The sequence below is a fragment of the Triticum aestivum genome, chromosome 5D (genome assembly GCF_018294505.1).
Source record: "Triticum aestivum cultivar Chinese Spring chromosome 5D, IWGSC CS RefSeq v2.1, whole genome shotgun sequence".
NCBI classification, from domain to species: Eukaryota; Viridiplantae; Streptophyta; class Magnoliopsida; order Poales; family Poaceae; genus Triticum; species Triticum aestivum.
In genome coordinates this window covers 413,666,455-413,681,198 of record NC_057808.1, presented here as the reverse complement: position 1 = coordinate 413,681,198, position 14,744 = coordinate 413,666,455, and the positions used below count along the sequence as shown (strand labels likewise).

The window sequence follows — 14,744 nt, the reverse complement described above, 5'->3', positions numbered from 1 at the left end:
CCAGAATTTGACAAAGTTATCGTTGAATGTGCTAGTGAGGATAGCGCTACAGAATCCCTTGAGGAAAAGCTAAAATCCGTTGATCTTAATCATGATCCTCCGGAAACTAGCGATCCCACAAATCTTAAAAGTAAAATATATCATGTGGGAGATGGAAACATTATTGGGAAGCATATTGTTCAAGAATTCTTTGATTGCGCGGGAGTTATACCAGTAATAAGAGGGTCTATTCTTGATAAAACAAATTGTTATGTTGATTCCATTGCCATGTTAATTACTAAGCTAGAAAGACAATTCGTGCATATGCATCCATCTTTACAAAAGATATTCTATGAGCTTTCCAATATCCATGATCCTAAAAATAAGAAGATTGCCACCATTATTCTTATGTGTGAATTTGACTATGTGATCCGTGAAGCTAGAGAAATCTTTGCTTACTATAGGATTAATTTTGAACACCCTCCAATAGAAGAAATTCTCCATGATAAAGATACTATACGTAGTTTGGAGTCTAAGGATTATTTTGCTTATGGCAAAAATCTTAGGAGGAGAGTTCTTTATGCTGAAATTATTAAAACTTTATACCACCATACTTGTGTGATAATCTGGATTGGATCACTAAGGGAATTGATGAGGGGTTTACCAATGATTATTTTGAGGAGATGGCTAGGGAACCTATTGATGATGAAATACATGTTTTATATGAGGATATTTATAGTGATGATTCGGAATTTGGAGTAATGAATGTTAAAATCACCAAACAGAGTCCTTTTAATAGTTTAAGCTCTCCCACTAGAAAAGAAGAAAATGAAAATAGATAATTATTGAGAAAATATTTGGGAGGTTTCATCAAAAAGGATTTAGGAATCAAATATGACAACACTTGAAACTATGCATTACGCCTAGTTAGGGGCACAAAACAATAGAGCTAGTTGGGAGGCAACCTAATATTTATCTTAAATTTTCTTGTTATTTTTCTGTTTTTGAGTGTGCACACAATTATGCTACTCTTATGCATGTGTTTTTGTGTTTTAATTAGTGTTTGTGCCAAGTAAAGCCTTTGGGGTGATTTGAATGATAATTGATTTGATTATGTGGAAAAACAGAAACTTTTGCGCCCACTAACAGAATTGTTTAAATTCACTGGAACATGCTTTGAATCTGAATTTTTTTACACATGATTGATATACAAATTGCCCACGTTGTTCTAAGTTTTCAGTATTTTAGAGTTATAGAAGTACGAGCATTGTTCATATTTCTACAGAATGTTCTGTTTTTGACAAATTCTGTTTTCGTTGCATTGTTTGCTTGTTTTGATGAAACTATGGATTGTATCGGGGGTTTATGCCATGGAGAAGTTAGAATATAGTAGGTATAATGCAATAATAAAGAATGAATGGGTTTACAACCATACCTAAAGTGGTGATTTGCTTTATTATACTAATGGATCTCACAAAGGTTTTGTTGAGTTTTGTGTGCTGAAATTTCAAGTTTTGAGTGAGATCATGATGGATGAAGGAACAAGGAGTGGCAAGAGCCTAAGATTGGGATGCCCGAGGCACCCCAAGGTTCTATTTAAGGACTCCCAACAAATTAAGCTTGGTGATGCCCCGGAAGGCATCCCCTCTTTCTTCTACCAACCATCGGCAATTTTACTTGGAGCTATATTTTTATTCATCACATGATATGAGTTTTGCTTGGAGCGTTGTCTATTGTATGAATCTTTGCTTTGTTTTCTTTTTAGTTTGTCACAATCATCTTTGCTGGAAACACCTATTTGAGAGGGACACACATTATTCGTGATTTGTAAGAATACTCTATGTGCTTCACTTAAATCTTTTGAGCTAGGCGTTGCTCTAGTGCTTCACTTATATTTTTTTTAGAGCACATTGGTGTTTTTTTAAGAAATAGTTGCACTCTCATGCTTCACTTATAACTTTTTGAGAGTCGATAATCATAATGGCAATTAGTACAAGTTATGAATTTGGTCCTAATACGATAGGTATTCAAGAGGGATATAATAAAAAAATTCATGTAGATCACTGAATATGATAAGTTTGATTCCTTGCAATAGTTTTGCGATATAAAGATGGTAATATGTGGGTTGTGATAATGAGAAATTGTGGTTTAGTAAGAATATTGATGTTAAGGTTTGTGATTTCAAAAGCATGCATGTATAGTCTCTCGTTATGCTAAGAAGTTGAAGCATGATTTATTATTGATTGTCTTCCTTATGAGTGGTGGTCGGGGACGAGCGATGGTCTTTCCCTATCAATCTACCCCCGTAGGGGCATGCGTAGTAGTACTTTTCTTCGAGGGCTAATAATCTTTTGCAATAAGTATGTGAGTTCTTTATGACTAATGTGAGTCCATGGATTATACGCACTCTCACCTTTCCGCAATTTGCTAGCCTCTTCGGTACCGTGCATTGCCCTTTCTCACCTTGAGATGTGGTGCAAACTTCGCTGGTGCATCCAAACCCTGTGATATGATACGCTCTATCACACATAAGCCTCCTTATATCTTCCACAAAACAGCCACCATACCTACCTATTATGGCATTTCCATAGCCATTCTGAGATATATTGCCATGCAACTTCCACCGTTCTGTTTTATTATGACACACATCATTATTGTCATATTGCTTTGCATGATCATATAGCTAACATAGTATTTGTGGCTCATCCACCGTTCATCATATTTTTTATACATGTTACCTAGATTATTGCACATCCTGGTACACCGTCGGAGGCATTCACATAGAGTCATATTTTGTTCTAATATCGAGTTGTAATTTTCATTTGAGTTGTAAGTAAATAGAAGTGTGATGATCATCATATTTATTATTAGAGCATTGTCCCAAGTGAGGAAATAAAAAAAAGGTCAAAAAGAGACCATAAAAAAAGAGGCCAAAAAGAGCCCAACAAAAAAATGAGAGAAAAAGAGAGACGGGGCAATGTTACTATCCTTTCCACACTTGTGCTTCAAAGTAGCACCATGTTTTTCATATAGAGAGTCTCCTATGCTTTCATTTTCATATAACTAGTGGGAATATTTTCATTATAGAACTTGACTTGTATATTCCAACGATGGACTTCCTCAAATGCCCTAGGTCGTCATGAGCAAGCAAGTTGGATGCACACCCACTTAGTTTTATTTTTGAGCTTTCATACACTTATAGATCCTAGTGCATCCGTTGCATGGCAATCCCTACTCCTTGCATTGACATCAATTGATGGGCATCTCTATAGCCCGTTGATTAGCCTCGTCGATGTAAGAATTCCCTATTTTGTCTTCTATATATTATCTCCATCACCATACTCTATTCCACCCATAGTGCTATATCCATGGCTTGCGCTCATATATTGCGTGAGAGTTTAAAAAGCTGAGGCACGTTAAAAACTATGAACCAATTGCTCGGCTTGTCATCGGGGTTGTGCATGATAAATACTTTGTGTTAAGAAGATGGAGCTTGAAAATACTATGATTTTGTAGGGATAATTTTGTTTAGCGTTGATATTTTGAAAGACATGATTGTTTGTTAGCATGCCTTATTATTATTGCTTTATGTCAAACTATAGACTATTGCTTTGAATCATTTGAATCTCAATATAAATGCCACAAAAAGAAAAGATTACATGATGAATATGATAAGTAGCATTCCACATCAAAAATTCTATTTTTATCATTACCCACTCGAGGATGAGCAGGAATTAAGCTTGGGGATGCTTGATACGTCTTTGACGTATCTATAATTTTTCATTATTCCATGCTATTATAGTATCAATCTTGGATATTTTATATGCAACTTTATGCAATTATATATTATTTTTTGGGACTAACCTATTAACTTAGTGCCCAGTGCCAGCTGCTGTTTTTTGCTTGTTTTTAGCTTTTCAGTAAATCGATATCAAACAGAGTCCAAATGGAGAAAAAAATTGGATTATTTTTTTCTAGACCAGAAGAGACCCTAGAAGGTTCGGGAGAAAACCTGATGAGTCACGAGGGAGTGACAAGCTCGGTAGGCGCGCCCCAAGGGGGGTGTTCCCCAGGCTTGGGGGCTCGTCGTGGCACCTCTTGACCTAATTTCGCCTCTATAAATTCTCAAATATTTCCCTGACATCAGAGAGCCACCCGAAATAATTTTTTCACCACCGCAAGTTTCTGTTCTCGTGGGATCCCATCTGGAGGCCTTCTCTGCTACTTTGCCGGAGGGGAATCGATCATCGGGGGAGGGGGCTCTACATTAACCTTGCTACCCTTCCGATAATGTGTGAGTATTTTACTCAAGATCTATAGGTCCTAGCTATATGGCTTCTTCTCTCTCTTTGATCTTCAATACAATGTTCTCCTTGATGTTCTTGGAGATCTATTCGATGTAATCACTTTTTGCGGTGTGTTGGTTGGGATCCTATGAATTGTGAGTTTCTGATCAGATTATCTATGAATATTATTCAAGCTTCTCTGAAATGTTTTATGCATGATTATTATAGTTTTGTATTTCTCTCCGATTTATTGATTTGGTTTGGCAAACTAGATTAATTTTTCTTGCAATGGGAGAGGTGCTTTGTGATGGGTTCGATCTTGCGGTGCTCAATCCCAGTGACAGAAAGGGACATGACACGTATTGTATCGTTGCCATTAAGGATAAAAGGATGGGGTTTATTCATGCGTGATATTACTTTGTCTACATCATGTCATCTTGCTTAAGGCGTTACTCCGTTCTTTATGTACTTAATACTCTAGATGCATGCTGGATAGCAGTCGATGTGTGGAGTAATAGTAGTAGATGCAGACAGGAGTTGGTCTACTTGTCTCGGATGTGATGCCTATATAGATGATCATTGCCTTGGATATCGTCATGATTATTCACTTTTCTATCAATTTCCCAACAGTAATTTGGTTACCCACCGTATGCTATTTTCAAGAGAGAAACCTCTAGTGTAAACTATGGCACCCAGGTCTATTTTCATCACATATCAAAAACCAAAATTACCTTGCAGTTATTTTCTTTACTTTATTTTATTTTGTGTTTTATTTATCTATGTATCTATACAAGATTTGATCCTTGCAATTAACCGTCGAAGGATTGACAACCCCTTGTTCATGTTGGGTGCAAGTATTTGTTATTTTGTGTGCAGGTGGTGCTAACAAGGTGTTGCACGGTTCTCCTACTGGATTGATAACCTTGGTTCTTAACTAAGGAAAATACTTATCTCTACTGTACTGCATCGTCTTCTCCTCTTCGAGAAAATCCCAACGCAGCTCACAAGTAGCACCCACCGCTCGAGGGGAACCGGCAGGTTGGGCCGCCTCAGACGACCCTCGACATGTCATGCCACCATTGATCTTGGGGAACATCCTCTCCGTCTTCAACCATCGGCCGTCACATAGCCCGGAAGAGAAAGGGGATGAGCGGCGATTAGGACTTTTTGCGCGAGTAATTTTTCTTCTGTTTTCTGCTCGAGAGGGGTGGGGCCATGGGGATGACATGGAAGATTCCACATCGGCGTGTATCGCTTAGTTCTTAGCAGGCGTCCTTAGGGGCGGGCTTGGGCTGGGTAGGTGGGTGGGTTCGAGGGTCGGGTGTGATCTGTACATGATTCAATTTCTATTTTCTAAGAAGGTTCATTCAAATCTTTATTTCATATAGGCACACATGTGTAATGTTAATATAAGGGCATCTCCAACTCTAAAATCGGAAACCATATATGTCAACGGTCTAGGGGGGATCAGTCCACAGACATATAGGAGCCGGCGATGCAACCATGCCTGCGTACATTTTAGAACCCATTTCACAAAGCGGGCAAATTTTATCAAACATGACGGAATTTAACAAAGTTCAGACACAATTTACATAAAACGGACGATATTTTGTCCGTTTTACTAAGCCATGTTCGCAACACTCAAAGTAATTATAGAAAATAGCACAATTCATCCATGCAAATATCTTTAATACAATAGTTCAAATTCAACGAGATAACCAGATGTTCAACAAGTTTTGTGAAATCATTTATTCCAAATTAAATGATACTAGAGCCAGAACTGGCGCATGTCGTCTCACATAAACTGCCCCTTGAGCTTCATCCAACAATGTATGTGCATGAATGGTTTGTCTTCGGTCCTTTAGTACGTCATGACAATGCTTGCAGGCTATACGATGTGTACATCAACATGAGAATTAATGAATTAAACAACATGTAGAGTAACAAGAAGCAACACTTACGATCTTGATGGTTGGCGAGCCCAATGGCCACCTTGTCTCCACTTGGTGAATTGCATGCAAAACTTCATGATGGAGTTCTAGATGTTGTACCATCGATGCGTTAGCGACTTTACATTGCGTGCATGGATGACATGCTTGTTGTAGGACGGGAAGTTCTTTCGCTCATGAAATTAAATATGCAAGCTTTGCCAAAAGGCCGGTGATGGTGTCCTAAATAAGGGGTGATAGTCACGTCGTCCTAGACATATGAGTCGGGCCGAAGACCCCCAAATGGCCATCAGTGGGCCGCATTCATCCGGTCTCCAGGGGAATCTAGACGGAATCTTCCGAAGACTTGGTGCACACTCCAAGACTTAGAGGTGATCTTTGGCAGGTTTGGCCTTAGATGTAACCGACCTATGTGTAACCCTAGGTACCCCGTTGTCTATATAAACCAAGGGGTGAGGACCATAGACGCCGACTCATACACACACGATCTCGTGGTAGATCAACATGTACTCTGTACCAACTCAGTCAATACAATCAAAGCAAGATGTAGGGTGTTATCTCTTTGAGGGACGTCGAACCCGGGTAAACCATTTGTCCATGTTACCATCGTGCTAAGGCTACCTGCTCGGGAACGCCTACCCAAGATTTGCTGGATTTGACTCCATCAGCCAGGCCCTTGTTCATGGCGAAAATGTCCTTAGAAATGGCCAACCACACATCGCACAACAACTCATCCTTGTAAACCGAGTGACCCACCATCGTGCTTCTTTAGGAAACAACAAGAAGTTCCAAAAAAGCTCAATGACATTTGACCGAACATCTGCCGGGCGTTGTGTCTGCCATGGATGGAATCGGTAGGGGTGCGGAGGGTACCTGGCTGTGGAAGGATTCATGGGATGGGGCATGCGGAAGTCCAGGATGCCCGAGAGGCGGCCAAAGAGGTATAGCGCCGACGATGGACAACGAGGGTGGGGGTGAAATGAGAGGGTAGGAGTGGACTAGAGAGAAGGGGCCCGAGATGGGGATTTCAATGGGCCTGGGGTGCCGGAGTCCTAAGTGACTGGTGTCTGGACTCCTACAACCCCCCGGAGTTTACCTTCAGTTTGCAAGAAAAAGGACGTCTGGACTGGCCTCCAGATGGATACAGGACCGCGTTGCGTGGCAAAAAAGTCAGAACTGTCGGGGAACGTAATAATTCAAAAAAACCCTATGATCGCGCAAGATCTATCTAGGAGATGCATAGCAACAAGACGGGAGAGTGTGTCCACGTACCCTCGTAGACCGAAAGCGGAAGCGTTTAGTTAACGCGGTTGATGTAGTCGAATGTCTTCACGATCCAACCGATCCAAGTACCGAACGTAGGACACCTCCGTGTTCAGCACACGTTTAGCACGATGACGTCCCTCGAGCTCTTGATCCAGTAGAGGGTCGAGGGAGAGTTCCGTCAAAACAACGGCGTGGCGACTTTGTTGGTGATGTGATCCGCGCAGGGCTTCACCTAAGCACTACGACAATATGACTGAGGTGGTAAACTGTGGAGGGGGCACTGCACACGGCTAAGAAACAACTATTGTGTCTTTGGGGTGCCCCCACCCCCGTATATAAAGGAGAAGGGGAGGAGTTGGCCGGCCTAGGGGGCGCGCCAAAGGGGGGAGTCCAACTAGGACTCCCAATCCTATTTGGACTCCCTTTCCTTTTTCCGGAGGGGGGGAGAGGGAAGGGAGAGGAAGAGGAGAAGGAAAGGGGGGCGCCCCTCCCTAGTCCAATTCGGACTCCCTATTGGTAGGGGCGCGCCCACACCTTGTGGGCTGCCTCCCCTCTCCCCTATGGCCCATGTAGGCCCAATATTCCCCCGGGAGGTTCAGGTAACCCCTCGGTACTCCGAAAAAATACCCGAATCACTCGGAACCATTCCGATGTCCGAATACAACCTTCCAATATATGAATCTTTACCTCTCGACCATTTCGAGACTCCTTGTCATGCCCGTGATCTCATCCGGGACTCCGAACAAACTTCGGTCACCAAAACACATAACTCATAGTACAAATCGTCATCAAACGTTAAGCGTGCGGACCCTACGGGTTCGAGAACTATGTAGACATGACCGAGACACATCTCAGGTCAATAAACAATAGCGGAACCTGGATGCTCATATTGCCTCCTACATATTCTACGAAGATCTTTATCGGTCAAACCGCATAACAACATACGTTATTTCCTTTGTCATCGGTATGTTACTTGCCCGAGATTCGATCGTAGGTATCATCATACCTAGTTCAATCTCGTTACCGGCAAGTCCCTTTACTCGTTTCGTAATGCATCATCCCATAACTAACTCATTAGTCACATTGCTTGCAAGGCTTATAGTGATGTGCATTATCGAGAGGGCCCAGAGATACCTCTCCGATACACGAGTGACAAATCCTAATCTCAATCTATGCCAACTCAACAAATACCTTCAGAGACACATGTAGAACATCTTTATAATCACCCAGTTACGTTGTGACGTTTGATAGCACACAAACTGTTCTTCCGGTATAAGTCATGAAGAAAGCAATAGCAATAAAACTAAACGATCATTATGCTAAGCTAACGGATGGGTCTTGTCAATCACATCATTCTCTAATGATGTGATCCCGTTCATCAAATGACAACAGATGTCTATGGTTAGGAAACTTAACCATCTTTGATTAACGAGCTAGTCAAGTAGAGGCATACCAGGGACACTGATTTTGTCTATGTATTCACACATGTACTAAGTTTCCGGTTAATACAATTCTAGCATGAATAATAAACATTTATCATGATATAAGGAAATATAAATAACAACTTTATTATTGCCTCTAGGGCATATTTCCTTCAAGAACCACGTGGTCCGGACTGATGCGGGTGGTTTGAGGATCCATGTTGGAGATGCCCTAAGATAACATCACTAAATTCTCACAAAAAACAAGACAACACCACCTAATAAAACTGACGTGGTAGCATAATGTGCTGCTTTTATCACAAAGATGTGTCTACTAATAAACGCTTGATTTTTAGAATGCCATTTTTCTCAATCCGTTGTGTTAACTGTATATCTAGTCTGCATCTACCTCCTAATGTGACTCATATGGCTATATGTTTGGATGCTGGTTGTGCGGTTCACAGTGGCGGAGCTAGGATTTGGATATGGTATGCGCCGCCAAGTTGATGAAACTAAAATATCAATCATGAAAAACTAAGTATTAGATTAGTATTAGTTTCAATTTACCTCTACAATTGCCAATAAAATAAAAATGCTATAAAATTATACTAAAGCAGCGATAAATAATTTGGATCAGAGGGATTATTATAATTTCATTGCAAGATATTTAGTTGCTACTTCTCTTGCAATGCAGATTATCATGCACCACTGAAGCAAGTTCTCCACCATTTTACTTTGAAGATGTGTGTCGTGGAAATAATCCTGACAATACTAGAGGGTAGAAATGTAGAGGCAATCGTATCTACCAAAGGGTGCAGATGGGAGTACGTTCAAGGATTTATAAAGGTTCGGGCCCTCTGCGGTGGAGGTAACATCCTACTCATGTGGTGCTCTTAGCTCTTGGCGTAAGGTACAATGTGTGGATGTTCAACTCTCAGCCCAGAGCTCCCCACTCGGCTTATATAGAGTGCACCAAGTGGGGGAACATAAAGAGCTGGTATTAATGTTGTTCATGGCCTCAGGTGTGGCCGACTGTTCCATGGCATTTACTATTGGTAACTGTCTTATTTAACTAAATTATAGCACCGTTGGTTAAGTGCTTCATTCAGAATTCATGGGAGAGTGGCATCCTAGGTAGCCGCTGAATGGAAGTCTAACAGTCTGATCCCTTCATCTTTGGCTGACTACCAGTGCCAGGCTGTCAGCTGACCTAGTATCCGACTGAAGGGCCTTAGCACAATCCTGGGCCACCCTCTTTATCTTTGCCGGCTGATGATCAAGCCCCCTCGGCCCATGGTTTTTTCTGTCATAGCTTGTACGGGTCATGGGCCCCTGGAGTGTCATCCGTCTACGTGGGCGTACCTCATATTTATAGCCCCAACATTGTGTCTAATTAGAGATGCTACTTTTTTACAAAACATTTTAATTATTGAGTTTGTTAGCAAAACCCTTAAGCGGTCACTTAGGTGGAAGAAATTAAACCTTCAGAATAACCCTCCATATTCCTTTCTAATATTTGTTTCGGAACTATAAGTGTCCTAGAAAGGCTTCTTGGGCCAAAATATGTCTATGAAAGTTATAACACCCACCCAATTTACACAGATAAATCATGTGTTTTCCTATGGTGTAATCAAACAATTTTTAGTGCCGGTTCTTGCCTTATAGTTTAGATGGGACTTAATGTGTCAAGACATCTTATTCTTACATTTCCCGTCTTTGTGTTGCTAAGTGGTCTAGATGTCAGTTTGCGTCGACCTGGATTGGCGGCTGCCAGATCCGGGCCGAGACATGGCCGGCCTCCTGCTGACCTTATTGGTGGTCCAAGGTGGGAATTCTTCTCAGTGGTTTGCTAGTGCCACTCCGGCCTAGCACGGATTACCGGCAGGGGTGATTTTCAGAAGAGCCATCATCAAGACTGTGATTGGAACAACGCTCGATGTCCGTTGTGAAAACTCTTGTTCTGGTATTTGTTGGTTCGGATCGACAGCGAAAAACTTGTGGCATGGCCTTGTCCAAGGCGTTGTCGTCTTGTCGATGTGCTGGCCTTCACTTGTTGGTCACCGTAATTATGATGAAAATCTTTGTACAGGTCATCTCCGACCGGACGTGGCCATGGCGGCACGAGCTCATTTATCTCTTCTTGAAGACTTTGTTACGGAGAAGTTTACTTGGTCATAGGTGTTAAAAAAACCATATCTTGTATTGGTTCTGGTTGTTGCCTATGCTTTGTATTCCATTTGTTGATGTCTTTGGCTTCATTGCCTTGCGTCAACTTTAATAAAAATATGACTGTCTGCATCAATTGATGCAGAGGTTGGGGGTTTCAAGCTCCTTTTTGAAAAATAATAATATGATGTGGTATCTCTTCTAGTTAAAACAAGCAAGAACATTGTTATTTAAGTTTTTTGTGATTACAAGGATGGAACACATGTGAACACACGCCGACTTCCACATACAAGCGCCTCACACACAATAGGATTTTGGTGTAGATTGATGAATCTAACAAGATTTCTATTGTACTCACAAACTATTTCTATATATTAGTATCTCCAAGATGTCAATCTTAGTGGATGAAATCATGACCCAAGACCCCACCATATCCCAAAGGGCATCTCCAACTTTGTTTTCGGAAAAGGAGGTTAAAACCCCGGCCTCTGCATCAATCGATACATACAACCATATTTATTAATTATTCAACAATTGCTGGGCAGGAACATACATCAAGCCATCCGAAACCATCATTCGCACCTATAAACTTGATAATGTGGAGTGCTCTCACTCCCCATATCTAAAATCGGTGTCGTCGCCGATCCATCCGCATAACGTATCGGAACCTATAGCAGGTGCAGCAAACCTAAAGCGTACACCACATGCACACGTTTTAGAAGCCGACATTATCATAGAACCGCTAACCCATCTTTAGGAAAGAGATCCGCATCATCCTTGCTAGTCCGGCATCCGTCAACGCCACCACGGCGCCCAACGGCACCACCTCCCTGCGCGCAAACTGCTGAGCACGTCGCGGTCGCCGGCGGTAAACCGCAACATCATGCCGCCAAGTACCACCAGCCGACACAACTTCTAGTCTCTAGAAGATCCGTCGTACGTAGCACCTGGCGAACATACATGACACAACGTAGCATATGTCGACCATGCATGACTTGACATCTCCACCGAAGGTCCATGCAAAACGAAGCCGCTCCACCAACTGAGTGAGATAGTTATAGTTGTTGGTAAATTTACCACAACTGTCAACTGATGATGTGTGTCATAGGGTAAATGGGTATAGAGAGCAAAGTCATATCTAAATCAATCAAGGACTCTTGCACGAGCTGCAATGTGAATTAAAGATCGATCATATGTATTTTCTCTCGCCAGCTATTGGTACTCCCTCCGTTTCCAAATATTTGCCTTTCTAGACATTTCAAATAATCTACAACATACAGATGTATGTAGACATATTTTAGAGTGTAGATGCACTCATTTTGCTTCGTATTTGGTCATATGTTGAAATCTCTAGAAAGACAAATATTTGGGAACGGGGGGAGTAATTTGCTAGTTGATGAAATAGATTTCTTACCAATAAAAACGTAGGAGATGCTGAAGTGTTGATGGTTATGTTATACTCCACTATTTTTTTGGAGAAAAAAGATATTCTCCTTTTCGAGACTCAAAAGTAAGAAACAACGACGTGCCCTTTGTTAGTCGATCTAGAATCAGTTACCGCCGTTCACATGTCTGGAAGGCCACCGCATGGAGCGGCAAATCCCTCCGATATACTCAAGTGCTATGTACAAAAAGGTTGTTCTCGCACAACTACAACTATTGATTGGAGAAAAGTGATGTGTTGCTTCCCGAAAATAAAAGTAGGGAACAAATATATAGTGTGCTCATCCGTAATATGGAATCAGTTGCACTCATTCGTATGGAATCTATTTCGGCGTCGAAACGTCTAGAAGGACACCACAGCCTTCAAACCCTTCCGAGATGAACAATCTTGGGGTGAACAAATAGACACCAGAGCATCTCATGGCAAAATAGAAAAAATGTAACAAAAGTAGCACCGTAGTCGATCGTACGTCCAAGCGAGAGCTACCGCTAGCTACCTCGATGAAGCAAACGCGCGCCATATGAAGCTGGCTACTGCTCGATATTGTAAGTGAGAGTGAGAAACCAGTCTGCCATGAGAGTGTCCCTTCGTTCCACTTCCATTTCCACCCGAGCGTCCACGTCGTGGCGGGTATCCAACCCGTTGCGGGTAACCCCTCAACCTCTTCTCCTGCATACTATATACTCACCTGCTTGATTCTCCGCTTCTAGTTCTCATCGGAGCCCCAATCAATCGAACCTCGCCAGTCGCCACAACGGCTTAACGCACGCCACCCCCACAGATGGACGCCGACGCCGCCTCCCTGTCAGACCAGCACAGGACGGTGTGGACGGAGCCGCCGAAGAGGCCGGCGGGGAGGATCAAGTACAAGGAGACGCGCCACCCGCTGTACCGCGGCGTGCGGCGTCGGGGGCGGTACGGGCGGTGGGTGTGCGAGGTACGCGTGCGCGGCAGCAAAGAGACAAGGCTCTGGCTCGGCACCTTCCGCACCGCCGAGATGGCGGCGCGAGCGCACGACTCCGCCTCCCTCGCTCTCTCCGGAAGCGCCGCCTGCCTCAACTTCGCCGATTCCGCCTGGCGTATGCTGCCCGTCCTCGCCGCTGGGTCTTCCAGCTTCAGCAGCGCGCGGGAGATCAAGGACGCCGTCGCCGTCGCTGTCGTGGCGTTCCAGCGGCAGCGACCCGTCGCGTCGACGGCCGACGGCGAGAAGGACGTCCAAGGCTCGCCGACGCCGAGCGAGCTGTCCACGTCCAGCGACTTGCTGGACGAGCACTGGTTTGGCGGCACGAATGCCGGATCATACTACTCGCCGGGCATGTTCATGGAGTCGCCGGAGCAGCCTGAAAACCACGAGCTCGGTGGCGGCGACGTCAAGACGCCGCTATGGTAAAGTTTATAGTTGGTTCTATACTTCTGTCCCACCAGATATGGGAAGAAACAGAGGGGAATATTTTCCCTCATATGGTCATGTGTGTTCGTTCATATTGAAAGCCTCCGGTTTCTACTTTGAGGAAGGGCATATTTGCACTTGCGTGTTCTGTGAATAAAGAATACAGTAGTAATACTTCAATTATTGTGGACCTGAAGCACTCACGATCTTATATAAGGTACTACTACTATATTTTATGTCAGTATATAAACAAGAAAAAGAACATTAAAATATAAGACCATATTTTATGGCGATTCGACTTTGTCTTATAGGAGAACCGAAAGAAATGTATTTTGGTAGGGAGGGATCGAGAGTGCACATTAGGGAAGTGGCCACAATGGAGTTAGTAGACGGCTTTGAAGGAGAAATTCAACTGCATGTACTATTCGTGGAGATGTGGTGACCACAAATATCTGAACATCAGGGCAGGAATGACCTTTTTTTTTGCGGGGTAGGAATCGAATAACCGTTTAACAACTAACAAATTGCATTTATTAGCTGATGTAGTTAACGTCAATCCAGATGATGTGGCTGGATTCACTTTGGGTCATGGGGCCGGCTGGGTAAGTAATTGGAAGCTTAACCTCTTTCAGATCCCCTTTATTTGCATTATTCTAAAAAACACAGGACTGTAACAGATGTACAGTTGAAGTGCTGGGACACGGAGTTTCTGCACTCAGGTGCGTATGCACCTACATGATCAGTAAAATAAGAAGTAAAAAAAATAGAGAAAATATACAAGCCATTCTGATTTCTTTGTGATAAACAAATTGAATATTTTACCAACATGCAAAGTTTTGTACA

At 42.7% G+C, this 14,744-nt stretch overlaps 1 protein-coding gene across 1 annotated transcript; it reads left to right on the top strand.

Moving 5' to 3' along the window:
- The first annotated feature begins 12,919 nt into the window (after nt 1-12,919).
- Nucleotides 12,920-14,075, top strand: LOC100037628 (dehydration-responsive element-binding protein 1B). Its single transcript, XM_044545733.1, has one exon. The coding sequence runs from the start codon at nt 13,293-13,295 to the stop codon at nt 13,899-13,901; it is 609 nt and encodes a 202-aa protein (XP_044401668.1). The 5' UTR covers nt 12,920-13,292; the 3' UTR covers nt 13,902-14,075.
- The last annotated feature ends 669 nt before the right edge of the window (nt 14,076-14,744 follow it).